This window comes from Anomaloglossus baeobatrachus, chromosome 2 (assembly GCF_048569485.1).
Source record: "Anomaloglossus baeobatrachus isolate aAnoBae1 chromosome 2, aAnoBae1.hap1, whole genome shotgun sequence".
Classification (NCBI taxonomy): domain Eukaryota; kingdom Metazoa; phylum Chordata; class Amphibia; order Anura; family Aromobatidae; genus Anomaloglossus; species Anomaloglossus baeobatrachus.
In genome coordinates this window covers 30450770-30473576 of record NC_134354.1, presented here as the reverse complement: position 1 = coordinate 30473576, position 22807 = coordinate 30450770, and the positions used below count along the sequence as shown (strand labels likewise).

The 22807-nt window shown below is 49.2% G+C and overlaps 1 protein-coding gene across 1 annotated transcript in view; it reads left to right on the top strand.

Moving 5' to 3' along the window:
- LOC142281752 (interferon-induced GTP-binding protein Mx-like) overlaps positions 1 to 22807 on the top strand; it is a 46768-nt gene that overhangs the window by 10074 nt on the left and 13887 nt on the right. Inside the window, exons 2-7 of the mRNA XM_075332894.1 lie at positions 3021 to 3211; positions 5912 to 6049; positions 6648 to 6802; positions 7214 to 7352; positions 9523 to 9721; positions 21702 to 21780. Of these exons, the coding sequence (XP_075189009.1) occupies positions 3022 to 3211; positions 5912 to 6049; positions 6648 to 6802; positions 7214 to 7352; positions 9523 to 9721; positions 21702 to 21780 (900 nt within the window). The 5' untranslated portion in view covers position 3021. The remainder of the gene's footprint in view (positions 1 to 3020; positions 3212 to 5911; positions 6050 to 6647; positions 6803 to 7213; positions 7353 to 9522; positions 9722 to 21701; positions 21781 to 22807) is intronic.

Below are 22807 nucleotides of genomic sequence, written 5' to 3'. Positions count from 1 at the left end.
TAGCATCAATAGACATCAAAGATGCTTATCTCCACGTGCCGATTGCTACGGAGCACCAACGCTTTCTGCGCTTCGTGATAGGAGACGAACATCTTCAGTTCGTGGCTCTGCCATTTGGTCTGGCGACAGCCCCCCGGGTGTTCACCAAGATCATGGCAGCAGTGGTAGCAGTCTTGCACTCTCACGGACACTCTGTGATCCCTTACTTGGACGATCTACTGGTCAAGGCACCCTCTCAGGAGGCATGCCAACTCAGCCTGAATTTTGCACTGGAGACTCTCCAGGCGTTCGGGTGGATCATCAACTTCCCAAAGTCAAATCTGTCACCGACCCAATCACTAACGTATCTTGGCATGGAGTTTCATACTCTCTCAGCGATAGTGAAGCTTCCGCTGAGCAAGCAGCGGTCACTACAGACAGGGGTGCAGGCTCTCCTTCAAGGTCAGTCGCACTCCTTAAGACGCCTCATGCACTTCCTCGGGAAGATGGTGGCGGCAATAGAGGCGGTTCCGTTTGCGCAGTTTCATCTGCGTCCACTTCAATGGGACATTCTCCGCCAATGGGACGGGAAGTCGACATCCCTGGACAGGAAAGTCTCCCTTTCCCAGACGGCCAAGGACTCTCTGCAGTGGTGGCTCCTTTCCACCTCATTATCACAGGGAAGATCCTTCCTACCACCGTCCTGGGCGGTGGTCACGACAGACGCGAGTCTGTCAGGGTGGGGAGCAGTGTTTCTCCACCACAGGGCTCAGGGTACGTGGACTCAGCAGGAGTCCAGCCTTCAGATCAATGTTCTGGAAATCAGAGCAGTGTTTCTTGCCCTACTAGCCTTCCAGCAGTGGCTGGAAGGGAAGCAGATCCGAATTCAATCGGACAACTCCACAGCGGTGGCATACATCAATCACCAAGGAGGGACTCGCAGTCGGCAAGCCTTCCAGGAAGTCCGGCGCATTATGATGTGGGTGGAAGCCACGGCCTCCACCATATCCGCAGTTCACATCCCCGGCGTAGAAAACTGGGAAGCAGACTTCCTCAGTCGCCAGGGCATGGACGCAGGGGAATGGTCCCTTCACCCGGACGTGTTTCAGGAAATCTGTCGCCGATGGGGAAGGCCGGACGTCGACCTAATGGCGTCCCGGCACAACAACAAGGTCCCAACATTCATGGCACGGTCTCGCGATCAAAGAGCTCTAGCAGCAGACGCCCTAGTGCAAGATTGGTCGCAGTTCCGGCTCCCTTATGTGTTTCCACCTCTGGCACTCTTGCCCAGAGTGCTACGCAAGATCAGATCCGACTGCAGCCGCGTCATACTCGTCGCTCCAGACTGGCCGAGGAGGGTGTGGTATCCGGATCTGTGGCATCTCACGGTCGGCCAACCGTGGGCACTACCAGACCGACCAGACTTACTGTCCCAAGGGCCGTTTTTCCATCGGAATTCTGCGGCCCTCAACCTGACTGCGTGGCCATTGAGTCCTGGATCCTAGCGTCTTCAGGCTTATCCCAAGGGGTCGTTGCCACCATGAGACAGGCTAGGAAGCCCACGTCTGCTAAGATCTACCACAGAACGTGGAGGATATTCTTATCCTGGTGCTCTGCTCAGAGAGTGTCTCCCTGGCCATTTGCATTACCTACCCTTCTTTCTTTCCTCCAATCTGGGTTAGAAAAAGGTTTGTCGCTCGGCTCCCTTAAAGGGCAAGTCTCGGCGCTATCCGTCTTTTTTCAGAAGCGTCTAGCACGACTTTCTAAGGTGCGCACGTTCCTACAGGGGGTTTGCCATATAGTTCCCCCGTACAAGCGGCCGTTAGATCCATGGGATCTGAACAGGGTACTAGTTGCCCTCCAGAAGCCGCCCTTCGAGCCTCTGAAGGAGGTTTCACTTTCTAGACTATCACAGAAAGTGGCTTTTCTGGTAGCGATCACATCTCTTCGGAGAGTGTCTGAGCTAGCAGCGTTGTCTTCCAAGGCTCCCTTCCTGGTCTTCCACCAGGACAAGGTAGTGCTGCGCCCCATTCAGGAGTTTCTCCCGAAGGTGGTATCCTCTTTTCATCTTAATCAGGATATCTTTTTGCCTTCGTTTTGTCCTCATGCAGTTCATCGGTATGAGAAGGATTTACATTTGTTAGATCTGGTGAGAGCACTCAGAATCTACATTTCCCGCACAGCGCCCCTGCGCCGTTCGGATGCACTCTTTGTCCTTGTCGCTGGTAAGCGCAAAGGGTCGCAGGCTTCTAAGGCCACCCTGGCTCGATGGATCAAAGAACCAATTCTTGAAGCCTACCGTTCTGCGGGGCTTCAGGTTCCATCAGGGCTGAAGGCCCATTCTACCAGAGCCGTGGGTGCGTCCTGGGCATTGCGACACCAGGCTACGGCTCAACAGGTGTGCCAGGCAGCTACCTGGTCGAGTCTGCACACTTTCACCAAACATTATCAGGTGCATACCTATGCTTCGGCGGACGCCAGCCTAGGTAGAAGAGTCCTGCAGGCGGCAGTTGCCTCCCCGTAGGGGAGGGCTGTCTTGCAGCTCTAACATGAGGTATTTCTTTACCCACCCAGGGACAGCTTTTGGACGTCCCAATCGTCTGGGTCTCCCAATAGAGCGCCGAAGAAGAAGGGAATTTTGTTACTTACCGTAAATTCCTTTTCTTCTAGCTCTTATTGGGAGACCCAGCACCCGCCCTGTTGTCCTTCGGGATTTTTGGTTTGTTTGCGGGTACACATGTTGTTCATGTTGAACGGTTTTCAGTTCTCCGATGTTACTCGGAGTGAATTTGTTTAAACCAGTTATTGGCTTTCCTCCTTCTTGCTTTTGCACTAAAACTGGTGAGCCAGTGATCCCACTGGGGGTGTATAGCCAGAAGGGGAGGGGCCTTACACTTTTTAGTGTAATTGCTTTGTGTGGCCTCCGGAGGCAGTGCTATACACCCAATCGTCTGGGTCTCCCAATAAGAGCTAGAAGAAAAGGAATTTACGGTAAGTAACAAAATTCCCTTCTTTATGTGTTTTATGTTTTGTCCTTGCAGAATGGCAAACTACTTATATGACTCCTATGAAGAGAAGATCCGTCCATGTATTGACCTGATTGACTCCTTGAGGTCACTGGGGGTGGAGAAGGATCTGGCATTACCGGCGATTGCTGTAATCGGTGATCAGAGCTCTGGGAAAAGTTCTGTTCTGGAGGCTTTGTCTGGAATCACACTTCCCCGAGGCAGCGGTGAGCAGAGTTTATTAATCTAGAACAAAGAAATGGAGACAACTCGAGCAATAACTTCCATAAACTTGGCTCTATGTTTGTTGACTTGTGCCACTCTGTGGCGCTATGTTACTTTAAGGGACAGTAATCTGGAAGGGTGATGGAGAGGAAAGGGTTTATTCATATTTATCACTGTATATTAAGAATAATTATTATGATTGTGTAATCAACTCACATGGGATAAATAGGTAAAGCACTGAAAATGCTACAACTGACCCAGCCGGTTCATGTACAGACTAGAGATTCGGACTAGAATAGCCCTAACCCCAGACAAAACCCTAGCTGGTCTTCCATTGTCTGGCATTATCAACGGCAGCACGGTTGGACATCCCAATGGAGAATATCAGCAGCAGGGGGAAGGTATTCATAGCCGCACCCAAAAGGTGACAGGACAGGCAAATGAGTAAATGAAAACACCCAGAGAAAAGGTGCATTCATGATAGAAAATGTACGCATGACAACAATAAACTCTGTCATTGTAGAGAGTCTTCATAGAGCACCATTGTATGACAATAGGGAAAGTTTGATAGAACCTGGATAAAGTAGTATCTTCTAATCTTTGTTACCTATTTTATATTTGGTTTGCAAACTAGCTGTCACGCTGTACAATGGGCTGGTATGAAGCAGTACAGCATATTCCCCACGAGGTGGCAGCAGAGTAGTGAAGGAGAGTCAAAGTCACACTGTAACAGAAAGAAGGCTGAAGTACAGCAGAGTAACTTCAGCAGACAGTTCACAGGAGAACTACTGGGAGGCAATAGAGTAGTCAAACAGTCAGGGTCTAGCCAGGAAGTCGAGTCACTGCAGAGGGAGGATCAAGATCAGGTCAGAGAACAGGGCCGAGGTTGGATGCCAGAAGATCAGGTACGCAGAGGGAAACACAAAGGGCACAGGGAACAGAAGACAAGACCGGAGGGTGAGGATACACAAACATGGGAAAGCAAAAGAACCAGGATGGGTAAACAACAGACAAGAGCGGGAAGTCATGGAATGGGACAGATGGATGAGCGGGGGACGGTACAGGTCAGGGCATGGTAAAAAGGAGTCAGATCAAACAGGAAAACTCACTAGAGCCAGTCACAGGCTGCAGAGTAAAACTATAACCAGCGCTGGAATACTGGTGCAGTGACCAGCTATAGTGTCTTCTGAAACCGGAACAATGGCTGATGGGAGCTAACCCCTGACATGACCATGCCGGGTCTGGGAAACTCTGGAGTGGAGAATACCGGTCCTGGATCATGACACTGTCGCGGGCGGGGAGGAGGGTGTCAGCACTGCGCTCACCCCTCTGCTCGGGTCCGGCTGCTGCTGCTCAGTGGTGGCTCGAGCGGTGGGCCGGATCCTGGGGGTCTCGAGCGGCGCTCCTTGCCCATGAGTGAAAGGGGATTGGGTTTTGGGATAAAGTCTATTGTCCGTGACGCCACCCACGGTTGTGGTAATTTGTTGACACCACCGCTGCTCTGTATGGGGATCCCGGGAGTGATGATGTGGAGCAGCCAGTTGTTGTGTTGCCCCTCCGTGGGTAGGGGATGGTGATCCCGGGGCCCAGTGATGAGGTGGGAGATGCAGGGCTTGGTGGGCGCAGGGACGCGGGGGCAGCGCTGTGCCTTGCGGCACTGTGGTACTCACTCAGCCTGAGACGATGACACAGTTCTCGGTAAAACACACGGCTGGAAAGACGGTTCCCACGGACGGCTGCACTTGCTTTCCCCAGTAGGTGACGGTGATGTCCCTTTTCCTGCACCTGATGTTCCTATGTTGGTAGCGATGGGTTCCCACCGGTAACCCGCTCCCCGGCTTGGATATGGGCCGGAGGAGCCCTACTTTGCCCGCAGGCGCTGGCCCCGAGGAACTGGTGCCCTGGCGGTGGCGGTGTTCCTCCTTAATGGTTGGACTGTTGCCTTCAATCGGGACTTGGTTGTTTGGAGACAGACGTCCCCTTCACTGACGGATGTGGCAAATTATGGCGACTCCTAGCCTTGCCGGGGTCCGAGAGGCCCCTGCCCTGGTGCTGACTGTCCTTCGTATACTGCTCCAGACCACCGGGTCACCACCCGTCCGCGGTCCTTCCAGCAACCTCCGAGCAGTCCCCCTCCAGACAATCACCGCCGTCTGCTGACCTTGCTGTCACTGTCCGGGCACACAGCCGGACTCACTTCAGGCTTTTCAAACTCTTTCTTTTCTGTCACCACTCTTACTGTCCTCCTTTACCACTTCACTTCCTTCACATCCCTAGCTGGACTCCTTACTCAAGCTCCCCCTGAGCTGACTGCCTGGTTCCTCCTGCCTCCAGGGCTGTGTACTCCTCGGTGGGCGGAGCCAACCGCTTGGCCCACCCCCTGGTGTGAACATCAGCCCCTGGAGGAAGGCAACAAGGATTTTTGGGTTAGCTGTATGTGCCTAACTGGGGTGTAGGGTGTGGTGGTGTGATGACCTGTGACCCCTGGCTTGCCCAGGGCGTCACAACACTAACACAGCGAAGTGGTGAAAGTTCTCGGAGGTTCAGGGCAGTAACAGTTTACATCCCTTAGTATCAGATTGCTCATGGAGATCTAGTGCATATGAGGCGGTCTTGGACAATTGCTTGGTTTGCCACCCCCTAAACCTAGCCTTGGTTGAGTCCCAGACTTTTGACTTGAAGACAATCCTTTTACTTTGCAGGTATTGTCACTCGGTGTCCATTAGAACTGAAGCTTATCAAGGGTAAAAGGGATTGTGAATGGAAGGGAAAAATCAGTTACCTGACAATCAATAAAGATCTGCAGAGTCCCATGGAGGTGGAGAATGCGATCATGGAAGGTGAGTGGCAGGAATTGTTGTACATCTACAAAGCCTACAAATATTGTCCAGGAGCATGGTCCTATCAATGTGATGGGATGAGGGTTCTTTTCCATGTCTTCATTCACATTTCTTCTTTATAAAAGACACGCTGGGGTGTTCAGGAAGAATTAGGATTTGTGTCTTGTCCCAAAGTGTTAATTATGAAATTATGGTCAATCGCTGAAGCTCCTGAATTGGAACAAATAAATAATTAAATAAATAAATAACAAGGACCTCCAATTATTGTGACATTTATAGTCGTCTTCACATACTGTGTGGGTCAGATGGACTTTTTATGCTCCATGGTTTCGCTGCTACCTAAACCTTTAGACCAAACTTTTCGAAACAGCAAACAAGAAGTCTCTGGTCCTCTGATACTCAAGCAGACATGTTTTTCCCTGACCAACTTCTGTAGACTGGGAATAAAGGGGTTGACATTAATATATGCCATCAGTATAATGAGTAATATAATCTGTTCTTAGGTGATTATTGCTATAGGAAACCTCTGTTACTGTTACTTTTGAATCATTTTGATGGGGCTTTGGTTTTTTTGTTTGCAATTTTATCTCATTTTTAGCTCAGGATGTAATGGCTGGTCCAGATTTGGGGATTAATTCAGAGCTTATCAGCCTTGAGGTGGTCTCTCCAGAAGTTCCTGACCTGACTCTCATCGATCTTCCTGGAATTGCTCGAGTCGCTGTAGGGAACCAGCCAAAAGACATAGGGAATCAGGTGAGGCACCCTAACCTAGTCACATTTGGAAAATGATCCCATAATTGAAATTATCGTGTACAACACCAAGTTCATGGTTATGGCATGTCCACGCTGATGGTGTGAGAACAGCACAAAGATCATAAAAATAACCTGTCAACAGATCAAACGTGGCCATTGTTATGTTATTCCCCCACTCCTTTGAGTATTCTTTTTTTGCTTTTTAAAAAAAAAATAAATAAAAAAATATGCTATATAGTTCAAGAGATATGGGCCTTTTTTTTTAGTGATACTTTTAACGTTACCGATTGAATTAGCTATTTTGGTCTCCTACTGCAACAGATCCCTGATAATGCCATCCAATTTAACTTTATGGCCAAAAAAAAATGAAATAATACTGATGTATTTTGCATTTGTTTCCTTTAATTTCAGATTAGATATCTTATCAAGAAGTATATCGAGAGGCAAGAAACCATCTGTTTGGTTGTGGTGCCCTGTAATGTTGACATTGCGACAACTGAAGCTCTTGAGATGGCCCGAGAGGTGGACCCAAGTGGAGAGAGAACTTTAGGTGAGTTTCTTATCATGTAGCAGCTCAGTAATATGGCAGAGTTATATTCAGGTTATAGATTCTAGAACGACAGCTTGTGTGAGCATCCTCTGGAAGGAGGGTCCCCAACTCCAATTGGCCTTAGTCATTTTTCTATTGGTGGTGGCCAAAATTTCTTCTCAGGTGTTAGAAAACAAGACAAGGGAAAACAACCGTGAGGATCACAACAGTTGACCCTGGTTGGGTATGGACGGTGATCAAGAGTAAAATGTAAAAGGAGGTTGTTCACTACTTCATTATTGATAACCTTACGCTGACTCATCAATATTACATCGATGGGCATTTGACAAATGGCACCTGTCATGCTAGGTATGGAAAAGTACACAGTGTACTGCGACAGGGAAGGGAAGAGGAATCCCTGTGAGTAGGGAATGGGGGAGATGGTAACCCCTGACCAAACCTTGCACTGGTTGCCCTGACCATCCTAAATGTACCAAGCAGGACATCTAGTCCTTACTGATCCTGTGCTGGGCCCTAAGTAGAGAATGGGTGGGATGAGCGCTTAGTCAACACACTAAAGGGGGCTTTACACGCTACGACATCGCTAATGCGAACTCGTTGGGGTCACGGAATTGGTGACGCACATCCGGCCGCATTAGCGATGCCGTTGCGTGTGACACCGATGAGCGATTTTGCATCGTTGCAAAAACGTGCAAAATCGCTCATCGGTGACATGGGGGTCCATTCTTAAAAATCGTTACTGCAGCAGTAACAAGGTTGTTCCTCGTTCCTGCAGCAGCACACATCGCTCCGTGTGACACCGCAGGAACGAGGAAGCTCTCCTTACCTGTGTCCCGGCCGCTATGCAGAAGGAAGGAGGTGGGCGGGAGGTTACGTCCCGCTTAGCTCCGCCCCTCCGCTGTTATTGGGCGGCCACTCAGTGATGTCGCTGTGACGCCGCACGGACCGCCCCCTTATAAAGGAGGCGGTTCGCCGGTCACAGCGACTTTGTCGGGCAGGTAAGTATGTGTGACGGGTCTGGGTGATGTTGTGCGGCACAGGCAGCGATTTGCCCGTGTCGCGCAACAGATGGGGGCGGTTACCCACACTAGCGATATCGGGACCGATATCGCAGTGTGTAAAGCCCGCTTTAGTTATAAAGAACACACAGGTATAACCATAACTTATCTCCAGGATAACTTTGGGAGAAGTACAGCAATGAACAACCATGTTACTTCAGAGGGATACAAGGCTTGTGTAGGAAAATACCACTATCATCAGCAACCCTTAAGGGAAATGTGAGTATTTAAGGACACAAGTGGTTGTGATGATGATTAGCAGCTGAAAGGTGCGGATATCCGCAGGGTCCTAAATGGAAAGGTATTGTTCTCAAGTAGAGAAAATACACAGGATACCATTAACACTACAGCAGGAAGAATAGAATATCAGGGAGCAGTTTCTATAGTCAAACGCTGCGACCTACTATAGCCGGACACCACAGGACTGTCTGTCAACCATGACACACTTGTGACAGAACCCCTATTGATTAGCCATTTCCTGGCACTGCCTCTCGGCTCCTGTCCACCTCCCTTACAGAGTTCATTTTGCTTGCCCAGTGTGCAATTTGTAAAGGAAACATGTCATCTGATACATGCTGCCAAAATCATGTCACAGTTGCAGCCAGATTTTCAAGAGAAAATTCAATTCGAAGATTTGTCTGGTGACAGGTCGGCTCTTCCCAGCGCTGCTGTAGGCGATAGCTCTCTTGCTACAGGAGAAACCTGTCAATCACCTGCAGAGGGGCTGGGAAAAGACGGCCAAGGACGGTCCTAGACTTGTCACATCTCTGGTCCCCAGCCGGATCCTATAGCTATATTTTCATCAAAGGGGTCATCTAACAATAGATCATTAATAGCAAAGTAGTGGACTTTCCTTAGATAGCACCAGGAGGGAAATCCAATTTGATTTTTGCTATTGATCCATCCTTCTCTATGGGGCAAGTTCTTATTTTCTGCACCTCCACTTATCATTGGCCCCTGTAAGACGTTTATAGCTAATGATGGTGGTCAAACTAAAGAATCCAATATGATCAAGAAAGTTTTGAAAATTGCGATGTCTAAACGAGGTCAATGGTTTCCAACGATGACGCTAAAGGTAATTTTATATATATATATATTTTTTGTAACTGCAGGAATCTTAACTAAACCTGACTTAATTGACAAGGGAACAGAGGACAATGTCATTAATGTAGTGAACAATAACATCATTCATCTCAACAAAGGCTACATGATAGTGAAATGTCGGGGGCAGCAAGAAATCCAGGACAGGTTGTCACTGAAAGAAGCCATTGAGAATGAGAACAACTTTTTTAAAGATCATAAGTTTTTTGGGTAAGTCGTTACATAAGAAGGTAACATAACATAAAGATGGATACGTAGCAAATCAGTGTGTTATCTATGGGACTATAGGTGCCATGTCAAGAGGTATAAATAATACATAAAGAGGTTTCCTAATTTTATATACAGTAGATAAGGTTTAACCACTGTGCGACAGAGACAGCCTAGGAGATCACGTAGATATCCCACCACTGCCACCAACTGTCATTGAGACAGCCTAGGAGATTACGCAGATATCCCACCACTGCCACCAACTGTCATGGAGACAGCCTAGGAGATGACGCAGATATCCCACCACTGCCACCAACTGTCATGGAGACAGCCTAGGAGATCACGCAGATATCCCACTACTGCCACTAACTGTCATTGAGACAGCCTAGGAGATCACGCAGATATCCCACCACTGCCACCAACTGTCATGGAGGCGGCCTAGGAGATTACGCAGATATCCCACCACTGCCACCAACTGTCATGGAGACAGCCTAGGAGATCACGCAGATATCCCACCACTGCTACCAACTGTCATGGAGACAGCCTAGGAGATTACGCAGATATCCCACCACTGCCACCAACTGTCATGGAGACAGCCTAGGAGATCACGCAGATATCCCACCACTGCCACCAACTGTCATTGAGACAGCCTAAGAGATCACGCAGAAATCCCACCACTGCCACCAACTGTCATGGAGGCGGCCTAGGAGCTCACGCAGATATCCCACCACTGCCACCAACTGTCATTGCGACAGCCTAGGAGATCACGCAGATATCCCACTACTGCCACTAACTGTCATTGAGACAGCCCAGGAGATCGCACAGATATCCCACCACTGCCACCAACTGTCATTGAGACAGCCTAGGAGATCATGCAGATATCCCACCACTGCCACCAACTGTCATTGAGACCGCCTAGGAGATCACGGAGATATCCCACCACTGCCACCAACTGTCAGGGAGACAGCCTAGGAGATCACACAGATATCCTACCACTGCCACCAACTGTCATTGAGACAGCCTAGGAGCTCACGCAGATATCCCACCACTGCCACCAACTGTCATTGAGACAGCCTAGGAGATCACGCAGATATCCCACCACTGCCACCAACTGTCATGGAGGCGGCCTAGGAGATCACGCAGATATCCCACCACTGCCACCAACTGTCATGGAGGCGGCCTAGGAGTTCACGCAGATATCTCAGTACTGTCACCAACTGTCATGGAGATAGCCTAGGACAGTGATGGCGAACCTGTGGCACTCCAGCTGTTGCAAAACTACAATTCCCATCATGTCTTCACAGCCAAAGCTTTTGCTTTGAATGGCCAGGCATGATGGGAATTGTAGTTTTGCAACAGCTGGAGTGCCACAGGTTCGCCATCACTGGCCTAGGAGATCATGCAGATATCCGAATACTGTCACCAAGTGTCATGGAAACCTCCTAGGAGATCACGCAGATATCCTACTACTGCTACCAACTGTCATAAGAAGGTAACATAACATAAAGATGGATACGTAGCAAATCAGTGTGTTATCTATGGGACTATAGGTGCCATGTCAAGAGGTATAAATAATACATAAAGAGGTTTCCTAATTTTATATACAGTAGATAAGGTTTAACCACTGTGCGACAGAGACAGCCTAGGAGATCACGTAGATATCCCACCACTGCCACCAACTGTCATTGAGACAGCCTAGGAGATTACGCAGATATCCCACCACTGCCACCAACTGTCATGGAGACAGCCTAGGAGATCATGCAGATATCCCACTACTGCCACTAACTGTCATTGAGACAGCCTAGGAGATTACTCAGATATCCCACCACTGCCACCAACTGTCATGGAGACAGCCTAGGAGATCACGCAGATATCCCACTACTGCCACTAACTGTCATTGAGACAGCCTAGGAGATCACGCAGATATCCCACCACTGCTACCAACTGTCATGGAGACAGCCTAGGAGATTACGCAGATATCCCACCACTGCCACCAACTGTCATGGAGACAGCCTAGGAGATCACGCAGATATCCCACCACTGCCACCAACTGTCATGGAGACAGCCTAGGAGATCACACCTACCACTACCACCAACTGTCATTGAGACAACCTAGGAGCTCACTCAGATATCCCACCACTGCCACCAACTGTCATTGAGACAGCCTAGGAGATCACGCAGATATCCCACTACTGCCACTGTCATTGAGACAGCCTAGGAGATCACGTAGATATCCCACCACTGCTACCAACTGTCATTGAGACAGCCTAGGAGATCACGCAGATATCCCATCACTGCCACCAACTGTCATTGAGACAGCCTAGGAGATCACGCAGATATCCCACCACTGCCACCAACTGTCATTGAGACAGCCTAGGAGATCACGCAGATATCCCACCACTGCCACCAACTGTCATGGAGGCGGCCTAGGAGATCACGCAGATATCCCACCACTGCCACCAACTGTCATGGAGGCGGCCTAGGAGTTCACGCAGATATCTCAGTACTGTCACCAACTGTCATGGAGATAGCCTAGGACAGTGATGGCGAACCTGTGGCACTCCAGCTGTTGAAAAACTACAATTCCCATCATGTCTTCACAGCCAAAGCTTTTGCTTTGAATGGCCAGGCGTGATGGGAATTGTAGTTTTGCAACAGCTGGAGTGCCACAGGTTCGCCATCACTGGCCTAGGAGATCATGCAGATATCCGAATACTGTCACCAAGTGTCATGGAAACCTCCTAGGAGATCACGCAGATATCCTACTACTGCTACCAACTGTCATTGAGACAGCCTGGGAGATCACGCAGATATCCCATTACTGCCACCAATTGTCACGGGGACAGCCCAAGAGACGCAGATATCCTGCCACTGTCCTCAATTGTCATGGGGACAGTCCAGGAGATCAGGCACATATAGCATTTGCACAGTCCACACATATTAGGAGCTTCCACACTGTCTCCACTCATATCCGGAGGCGTCCATGAGCATACTGACCCACCCTACCGCTGACTTCTGTAGGCCCAGTATAAGGATGCTCTGATATGCAACGCCATCTGTTTCCATGAATGCGGGGCCATTTTGCGTTCCACGACCAGCAACCAGAAGTCACATGGCACGGTAGAGGTCAGGTCACAAAAGCACCACAACATCCATTTCCTCTTGTGTCCACGCTTGGTACGCATCCCCCCTCATCACACCACACATATAAAGGGCACTCCATACCCGACTTCCCATTAGAGTCCCCTGAGGAAGTCATTAGTTGGCAAAACGCGCGTCGGGGTCAGCAGCACACAGGATTTCCTGACCATCTACTAAGGTAGTAAGCTTGAATTTATATTTGTATTCATAAAATGTGGCTCACATTAGGATTGTTTTTATCTGGTTGTGTATGTGTTGCATTACACACCACACTGGGTCATCTGGCTACTCATTTTTTTTTTGCACTTGCACAGTTTACATATAGCATATTATCCCATTAAAAATCCTTTGCAGCCATTGTCCTTGCTGTATACTTATGCACTTTACCCAAGCTCTACCTGTGATATGTAGTAGTATATCTGGTCTCATCTGCACTGTCACTTTTACCTGTTTTGCTGCTATTAGGCAATATCTATGTCATTAATTACTATTTATTGAATTATTTGTTTTTAATATATATTTCAATAAAATGGGATATTTTGTTTTGGTCACTATCCACCTTGTTTGGGGATTTTGCCTACACCCCTAAGGGAATTTTAGATTTGCAAGATTCAGCAACAGAACTAAACTTAGAACCAAGCTCCCAACAAAGATACAGTAACAAAACCAACTTACTGCATACACTACCAGAACCAAGCTGACCAGATCCAAGATACCCATGAATGCTAAATTTACATAGAAATACATATAATGATTGGTTCACTTTTACTCATGTAGACACATTTAGGTTTATTTATACCCATACACTTTGGTATACTTTTAGACAAATATACAAGGGTGCATGTTAACACTGACATGAACATATAGGCACACTTTTACGCATACGTACACACTTAGGTAAATTTCTACATGAATATACAGTGGTTAAAATAAGTATTGAATACGTCACCAATTTTCTAAGTAAATATATTTCTTCAGCGCTCTATTGGGAGACCCAGACGATTGGGGTATAGCTACTGCCCTCTGGAGGCCACACAAAGCACTACATTAAAAGTGCAAGGCCCCTCCCCCTCTGGCTATACCCCCCCGTGGTATCACGGGTTCTCCAGTTTTAGCTTTGTGTGCGAAGGAGGTCAGACATCCACGCATAGCTCCACAGATTTTAGTCAGCAGTAGCTGCTGACTATTTCGGATGGAAGAAAAGAGGACACATATAGTGTCCCCAGCATGCTCCCTTCTCACCCCTGGATGGTGTTGTAAGGTTGAGGTACCTATTGCTGGTACGGAGGCTGGAGCCCACATGCTGCTTTCCTTCCACATCCCCCTGAGGGGCTCTGTGGAAGTGGGATCCTGCCGGCCTCAAAGCTCTGACGCCGGGCTCCATCCACAGACCCATTTGAACCTGCTGGATAAGGAGCTGGAGTACCGTTCAGGGACATGGCCCTGCACCATTACAGGTACTCTGTGTCCCCGTACACACAGGCACAGCACACTCCAGACTTGCTGGGTGTGCTAGTGCGCCGGGGACAGTAAAGGGTTACAGTCACTGCAGCCTTGCTGAGTGACTTTGTGTTTTGGGAACTACCGCGCCGGACGCTCCGGGAGCGGCGGCGCGGCTGGGACTTGTAGTTCGCCGGGGACTGGGCGCCGACCGCGCTTTTACGGCGGCGGCGCTTATAACTCCAGTCCCCGGCTTCTGCGGCCTAGTGCCGCTTCGTTCCCGCCCCCTCCCTGTCACTCAGGGAAGGGGACAGGCGCTGAGCAATCAGCAGCGCCGAGGGCTGGAGCCTTTTTACATGCTCCAGCCCTCTCACTGCACACTGTCGGACGCCGGATTCCCGCTCTGCCTTGGGGCACGCCCACGGCCCGCCCCTACTCACACGAGCTGGGGAAGAAGCCGGCAGCCATTACTGCAACTTTCGGCTCCAAGGCAGGACGGTGGCGATCATACACCCGCTTATAGCGGGCGGTAAGAGGCACATATAGTGCTGAAAACTGCAGTGTATACATGTGTTGTTTTTAACTACATAGGTCGCTATATGCCCGCTTGGGGAGCGACTCATCAGCAGCAGGAAAGCAGGTGTGCTAAAGCACAGGCTTTCTAGGCTGCTTGTTTTACACGACTGAGGTGTTCATTTGTGTTTATGCTGATATGCTATACATTGCACTGTACAGTCGCTAGTCTTAGCTATATTCTTCTGGAATGGCTAGACTACAGCAGCAGAAAACCAAGGGTGCTGGGGCACAGGTTTTTTTCTATGCTGCTTGTATTGCATGGGCTGCAGTGTGCATTTGTACTTGTGCTTGTATGCTATACATTGCACTGTATGGTCACTCTTCTGGGCTATATTCCCCTAGATGACCAGTCTACAGCAGCAGAAGAGCAGAGGTGCCAGGGCACAGGCTTCTATGCTGCTTGGATTGCATGTGCTGCAGTGTTCATTTGTACTTGTGCTTGTATGCTATACATTGCACTGTAGGGTCACTCTTCTGGGCTATATTCCCCTAGATGACTAGTATACAGCAGCAGAAGAGCAGGGGTGCCAGGGCACAGGCTTCTATGCTGCTTGTATTGCTTGTGCTGCAGTGGTCATTTGTACTTTATGCCTGTATGCTATACATTGCAATGTACGGTCACCAATCTTGGCTATATACTTCTAGATAGCTAGTCGGCAGCGGCAAAAAAGCAACACAGATTTCAGTGCTGTGTTTACTACATGGGATGCTGTTCATGACACCGTCCCATTGTGTGCATGCTCCCCTGTAGGTCTGCCGGGGTCTCTAGCACTTCGTCTGCCGGGGCTCTACTAGTTGGGGCCAAAGAAACCTCCTGTCAACCCTGTCCATGGACAGGGACGGAGTAGTCATAATATAGAGACTTGCACCCATGGGCAATCTACTTGACCAAAAGGCAGTTCTTCAGGGCTTTGATACTGACATCGCTCTCAATCCGGATACACCGGGTGGTAACGTCATACGGAATGATCCTATACCGTCCATCAATGGAAGGTTGGATCTTTCTCCCTCAGCTCCCCCAGTGGAGATAGGAGACGAACAGGAGAAGTTCCTTTTCAGTGTCTCACGCAGATATTGAGTATTTTTTCTGGCCACGCTGACTTCAGAGAAGCAGTCCAGGAACACCACGCTTACCAGATAAGCGTCTTCTCCAAACGTTTTTAGGATACACGTTATCCCTTTTTTTCCCCTGACGTGGTCAGCGCTGGACCCAGGGTCAAAAGGTGGATTCTCCAATCTCCAGGCTTGCAATATAGAGCCATAGTTGCACTGGAGATGGGGCTTCACTTCAAGATGCCATTCACAGACAGATGGACTCTGGTTGAAATCTGTCTAGGAGGCTATCGGCGTGTCGGTTGCTCCGGCATCCACAGCCGTATTGGCAACCTAACCTTTTCTGCTGTTCTTGCGCAGCTGACCTTGAGCAGGGACATCTGTACGCAATGTCTGCACTGCGACTTACCCTGTTAATACTGTCCTAAAAGTACAGTCGAGGTTTCGGTCCTTCCCAAGCTCCGGCAGGTCCCAATTGTCCTCGTGCAAAAGGGCTACAAAACCTCAGACGGGCTCAGATTCCGGCCGGGCTCAATCTCGCCCAAGGAAGGCAGTCGGAGGAACCGCTACCAAGGCGGTCTCCTCAGGACTCTCAGCTCTCTCTCTCTCTCTCCGCATCCGCGGTTGATGGCAGACTCCCCCGCCTTTGGCGACATTTAGCTGCCACAGGTCACTTGGTGGGTGACGGACATTGTGCTCACGTGCACAGGACAGTGTTCTGTTCTCGTCCTCCGACTCCATTCTTCAGAACGGCCCCACCTCTCCACCGAGCAGATGCCCTGCTGCAGGCGGTGGACGCTCTAAGAGCAGAAGGAGTGGTGATCCCTGGCCCCCCTCGGGAACGAGGGCGAGGGTTTGTACTCCAATCTCTTTGTGGCTCCAAAAATGGACGGTCCCTTCCGTCCTGTTCTGGTTCTGAAACTGCTCAACGAGCATGCGAACGCCAGGCGGTTCCGGATGGGATTCCTCCGATCCGTCATTGCCTCAATGTCTCGAGGAGACTTCCTTGCCTCAACAGACATCAAAGATGCCTATCTCCACGTGCCAATTGCTACGGAGCACCAACGTTTTCTACGTTTTGTGATAGGAGACGAACATCTTCTGTTCGTAGCTCTGCCATTCAGTCTGGCGACAGCCCCACGGGTGTTCACCAAGGTCATGGCAGCAGTGGTAGCAGTCTTGCACTCTCAGGGACACCCGGTGATCCCGTACTTGGACGATCTACTCGTCAAAGCACCCTCCCTCGAGGCATGCCAACGCAGCCTGAATGTTACGCTGGAGACTCTCCAGACTTTCGGGTGGATCATCAATTTGGCAAGGTCAAATCTGTCTCCGACTCAATCACTAACGTATCTCGGCATGGAGTTTCATACTCTATCAGCCATAGTGAAGCTTCCGCTGAACCAGCAGCGTTCACTGCAGACAGAGGTGCAGTCTCTCCTTCAAGGCCAGTCGCACCCCTTAAGGCGCCTCATGCACTTCCTAAGGAAGATGGTGGCAGTCATCGAGGCAGTTATCTTTGCGCAGTTTCATCTGCGCCAACGGCAATGGGACATTCTCCGCCAATGGGATGGGCGGTCAACCTCCCTGGACGGGAAGTCTCCCTTTCTCTGACGGCCGAGGACTCTCTGCAATAGTGGCTTATTCCCACCTCATTGTCATAGCCCCCATCCTGGGCAGTGGTCACGACAGATACGAGTCTGTCGGGGTGGGGAGCAGTTTGTCTCCGCCACATGGCTCAGGGGACGTGGACTCAGCAGGAGTCCACCCTTCAGATCGATGTTCTGGAAATCGGGGCAGGGTATCTTACCCTATTAGCTTTCCAGAAGTGGCTAGAAAGAGAGCAGATCCGAATCCAGTCGGACATCTCCACAGCGGTGGCATACATCATCCACCAAGGAGGGACACGCAGTCAGCAGCCTTCCAGGAAGTCCGGCGAATCCTCATGTGGGTGGAGGACACAGCATCCACCATATCCGCAGTTCACATCCCGGGCGTAGAAAACTGGGAAGCAGACTTCCTCAGTCGCCAGGGCATGGACGCGGGGGAATGGTCCCTTCACCCGGACGTGTTTCAGGAAATCTGTTGCCGCTGGGGGGTGCCGGACGTCGACCTAATGGCGTCTCGGCACACCAACAAGGTCCCGGCATTTATGGCACGATCGCGCGATCACAGAGCTCTGGCGGCAGACGCCTTAGTGCAAGATTGGTCGCAGTTCCGGGTCACATATGTGTTTCCACCTCTGGCACTCTTGCCCAGAGTACTGCGCAAAAATCAGATCCGATTGCAGCCGCGTCATACTCGTCGCACCAGACTGGCCGAGGAGATCGTGGTATCCGGATCTGTGGCATCTCACGGTCGGCCGACCGGGGTCACTACCAGACCGACCAGACTTACTGTCTCAAGGGCCGTTTTCTCCATCGGAATTCTGCGGCCCTGAACCTGACTGTGTGGCCATTGAGTCATGGATCCTAGCATCTGCAGGATTATCTCAAGGACTGGTTGCCACAATGAGACAAGCTAGAAAGTCGAATTCTGCTAAGATCTACCACAGGACGTGGAAGATTTTCTTATCCTGGTGCTCTACTCAGGGAGTGTCTCCCTGGCCATTTGCATTACCCAAGTTTCTTTCCTTCCTGCAATCGGGGTTAGAAAAGGGCTTGTCGCTCAGCTCCCTTAAAGGGCAAGTTTCGGCACTATCCGTGTTTTTTCAGAAGCGTCTAGCACGTCTTCCTAAGGTGCGCACGTTCCTGCAGGGGGTCTGTCATATTGTGCCCCCGTACAAGCGACCGTTAGATCCATGGGATCTGAACAGGGTACTAGTTGCTCTCCAGAAGCCGCCCTTCGAGCCTCTGAAGGAAGTTTCCTTTTCTCGGCTGTCGCAGAAAGTGGCGTTTCTTGTTGCGATCACATCGCTTCGGCGAGTGTCTGAGCTGGCAGCTCTGTCATCCAAGGCTCCCTTCCTGGTGTTCCACCAGGACAAGGTTGTGCTGCGCCCTATTCCGGAGTTTTCTTCCTAAGGTCGTATCCTCTTTTCATCTTAATCAGGATATCTCCTTGCCTTCGTTTTGTCCTCATCCGGTTCACCGGTATGAAAAGGACTTACGTTTGCTAGATCTGGTGAGGGCACTCAGAATCTACATTTCCCGCACGGCGCCCATACGCCGTGCCGATGCACTTTTTGTCCTTGTCGCTGGTCCGCGCAAAGGGTTGCAGGCTTCTAAAGCCACCCTGGCTCGATGGATCAAAGAACCAATTCTAGAGGCCTACCGTTCTGCGGGGCTTCCGGTTCCTTCAGGGCTAAAAGCCCACTCAACCAGAGCCGTGGGTGCGTCCTGGGCATTACGTCACCAGGCTTCGGCTCAACAGGTGTGCCAGGCAGCTACCTGGTCCAGTCTGCACACTTTCACCAAGCATTATCAGGTGCATACCTATGCTTCGGCGGATGCCAGCTTAGGTAGAAGAGTCCTGCAGGCGGCAGTGACACCCCCGTAGGGGAGGGCTGTTTTGCAGCTCTAACATGAGGTATTTATTTACCCACCCAGGGACAGCTTTTGGACGTCCCAATCGTCTGGGTCTCCCAATAGAGCGCTGAAGAAGAAGGGAATTTTGTTACTTACCGTAAATTCCTTTTCTTCTAGCTCTTATTGGGAGACCCAGCACCCGCCCTGTTGTCCTTCGGGATGTTTTTTTGTTGTTTGCGGGTACACATGTTGTTCATGTTGAACGGTTTTTCAGTTCTCCGATGTTATTCGGAGTTAATTTGTTTAAACCAGTTAATGGCTTCCTCCTTCTTGCTTTGGCACTAAAACTGGAGAACCCGTGATACCACGGGGGGGTATAGCCAGAGGGGGAGGGGCCTTGCACTTTTAATGTAGTGCTTTGTGTGGCCTCCAGAGGGCAGTAGCTATACCCCAATCGTCTGGGTCTCCCAATAAGAGCTAGAAGAAAAGGAATTTACGGTAAGTAACAAAATTCCCTTCTTCTAAAGGAGCTAACAACCCATCCAATCCACACAGGCAAATAAATAAAACCATAGATGTCCATAAATTAACTTATCTGTAATAATTTGAAATGACATAGGGAAAAAGTATTGAACACATGAAGAAACAGAGGTGCAAAAAGCCATAGAAAGTCATGACACCATCTGAAATCTATCAGTAATTAGAAAGCATTCCTACCACTTAGTGATAAATATTATCAGCTGCTTCAACTGATGGCCTATAAAAAGGTATCTAATTACCCAGGTGCCACACAAGAAACATCTCATGATGGGTAAAACTAGTGAGCTGTCTGAAGACATTTGCAACCTTATTGTTGCAAAACATACTGATGTCATTGGTTACAGAAGAATTTCTAAACTAATAAAGGTTCCAGTGAGCACTGTTGGGGCCATAATCCAGAAGTGGAAAAAACATTATTTCACCATAAACCGGCCATGACCAGGTGTTCCCCGCAAGATTTCAGACAGAGGAGTGAAAAGAATTATCAGAAGAGTTGTCCAAGAGCCAAGAACAACCTATGGAAAGCTACAGAAAGACCTGGAATCAGCAGGTACAATTGTTTCACAGAAAACAATAAGTAATACACTCCCCCTCCATGGCCTGTATGCACGCTCCTGTACGCACGCTCCTGTATGCACGCTCCTGTATGCACGCTCCTGTATGCACGCTCCTGTACGCACGCTCCTGTATGCACGCTCCTGTATGCACGCTCCTGTATGCATGCTCTCCACGCAAGACTCTATTGCTGAAGAAAAGGGAGGTTCAAGCGCATTTAACATTTACTCAAAAAGATTTAGACAAGCCTGTGAAATACTGGGAGAATATAGTCTGGTCAGATGAGAACAACATTGAACTCTTTAAATGCCATAATACACACCATGTCAAAATACAAATCACCCCCAAAGCACGATACCAGCAGTGAAGTGTGGAGGTGGGAACATCATGGTGTGCAGCTGTTTTAAGCATACGGCACTGGTAAACGCCATATAATTGAAGGACCTATGAATGGACAAAAGTACTGAGACATTCCTGATAAAAATCTGCTGCCATCTACCAGGATGATGAAGATGAAACAAGGGAGGATATTTCAGCAAACAATGATCCCAAACACACAGCTAAGGAAATAGTCAATTGGTTTTAGAAAAGAAAATAAATCTGCTAGACTGGCCGAGCCGATCACCAGAGCTGAATCCAATAGAAAATGTCTGGAAGGAACTAAAGCTCAGAGATCATAGGAGGAGCCGGGTCCTGCAGGATGAGAGGAGTATGTGTGGAAGAATGGGCCAAAATCACACCTGAGCAAAGCAGGCGACTAGTGTTTCTATACAGGAGGCATCTTGAAGCTTCATCACCAACAAAGGCTTGTGTATGAAGTATTAAATTTTTAAGAAGTATTAAATACATTTCAGTAATGTGTTCAATACTTCATCCATGCGTCATTTCTCATCTCTAAATTTATGGGCATCCATGGTTTGATTTCTTTGCCTATGTGGATTGGATTTGTTGTTACCGACATCTGGTGAGAAATTTAGGTCAATATTACCTTTACTTAGAAAATTGGTGATGTGTTCAATACATACATGCACACATAGGTACACTTTTATACAAGAAGTAGATCTTGGAAGTTCCACTCCGTTTCCTTGGGTAATGGACAATTGGTTACCCTTTATACATGTTAGCCTGAAAACTTATACATCTCATCTCTAGTGCATCTGTATGGTTTTATATATTAAATACATCTGATCATGTATTAATTTCCACCACTACAGTGACCTTTTGTATGAGGAGAAGGCCGGCATCCCATTTCTGGCTCAACGACTCACGTCAGAACTTGTGGAGCACATCAGTGTAAGTCACGTGAACATCATTAGAAATAGATCGTGGTCTTCAAAAATCCATATCCTGATGAAGTGTTAGAGGTTGAGGATATTTTAATATTTAAAAAGGGGTTGTCTCAGGAGGGCAAATTTATTATTTCACGAGGATCACATCATTAGCTGGTTCCACTAACGCAGTAGGCATAAAACATGGCACGATGATCCTTGACCTCATTGGGCAGGTTGTGGTTGTGGTAGTACAATTCAGGGGGTTGGTAGGCTAATAGTGTTTTATCTTTAATGTCCAATATGGTGGGAAATTTTACAGTTGCTGCCATATTTTCCCACAGATTACATGGGTCCCAGTAATTTGTTTTGTTGGAAAATTGTCACGTTCCACTTGTGGGGGCACTAACACGATGTCATGGTTCCACCTCCCCGTCCACATGGCTAGGGGGCAGAGCCTTCTCTCGGGCCTCACTTCCGGAGCTTGGATGCTGTAAATTCTGTCATCTCTGGTGAACCAGCACCGGCTATAAGCTTAGCACTGTTTTGCCTGTGATTGCTGGTCCCTGTAAGTGTTTCCTGATCCGTTCTTCCCCTGTGCTCTGTCTGTGTTCCGTCCCACCTCCTTCCTTCCCACACTAGCCCCAGTCGTTCCTCCTTCTCCTACCTCCCCACTCGGTTGCTTCCTCTGGTACTGGCCTCTGCCTGACCTCGACCCCGCTTTTGCTCGTTCCTCCAGTCTTCCTTCTCACCGTACTGTGTATGACCTGGCCTGCCTGGCCATCCCCCGCACGCCCTGTGACCTCTGTATTCTGGCTGACTCTGCAGGGCAGTGCTCCAGCACACACTGTGTGTTCACCTCCATGCTGATTCAGCTCTGTGTAGTGTCTTTTCCTGCAGGGTTCCATCTCCCCCTGGTGGAAGCCTGACAAAAAGCCCGCAAGAGGGCGATAGTACAAGTGAGAAAGTAGTCAGCAAGGCAAAGTCTAAACCAGGATGTCTCGTCAGTTAGGGGGGAGTCAGGAAGTCGTAAACAGGTGGAAGCAGGGGGG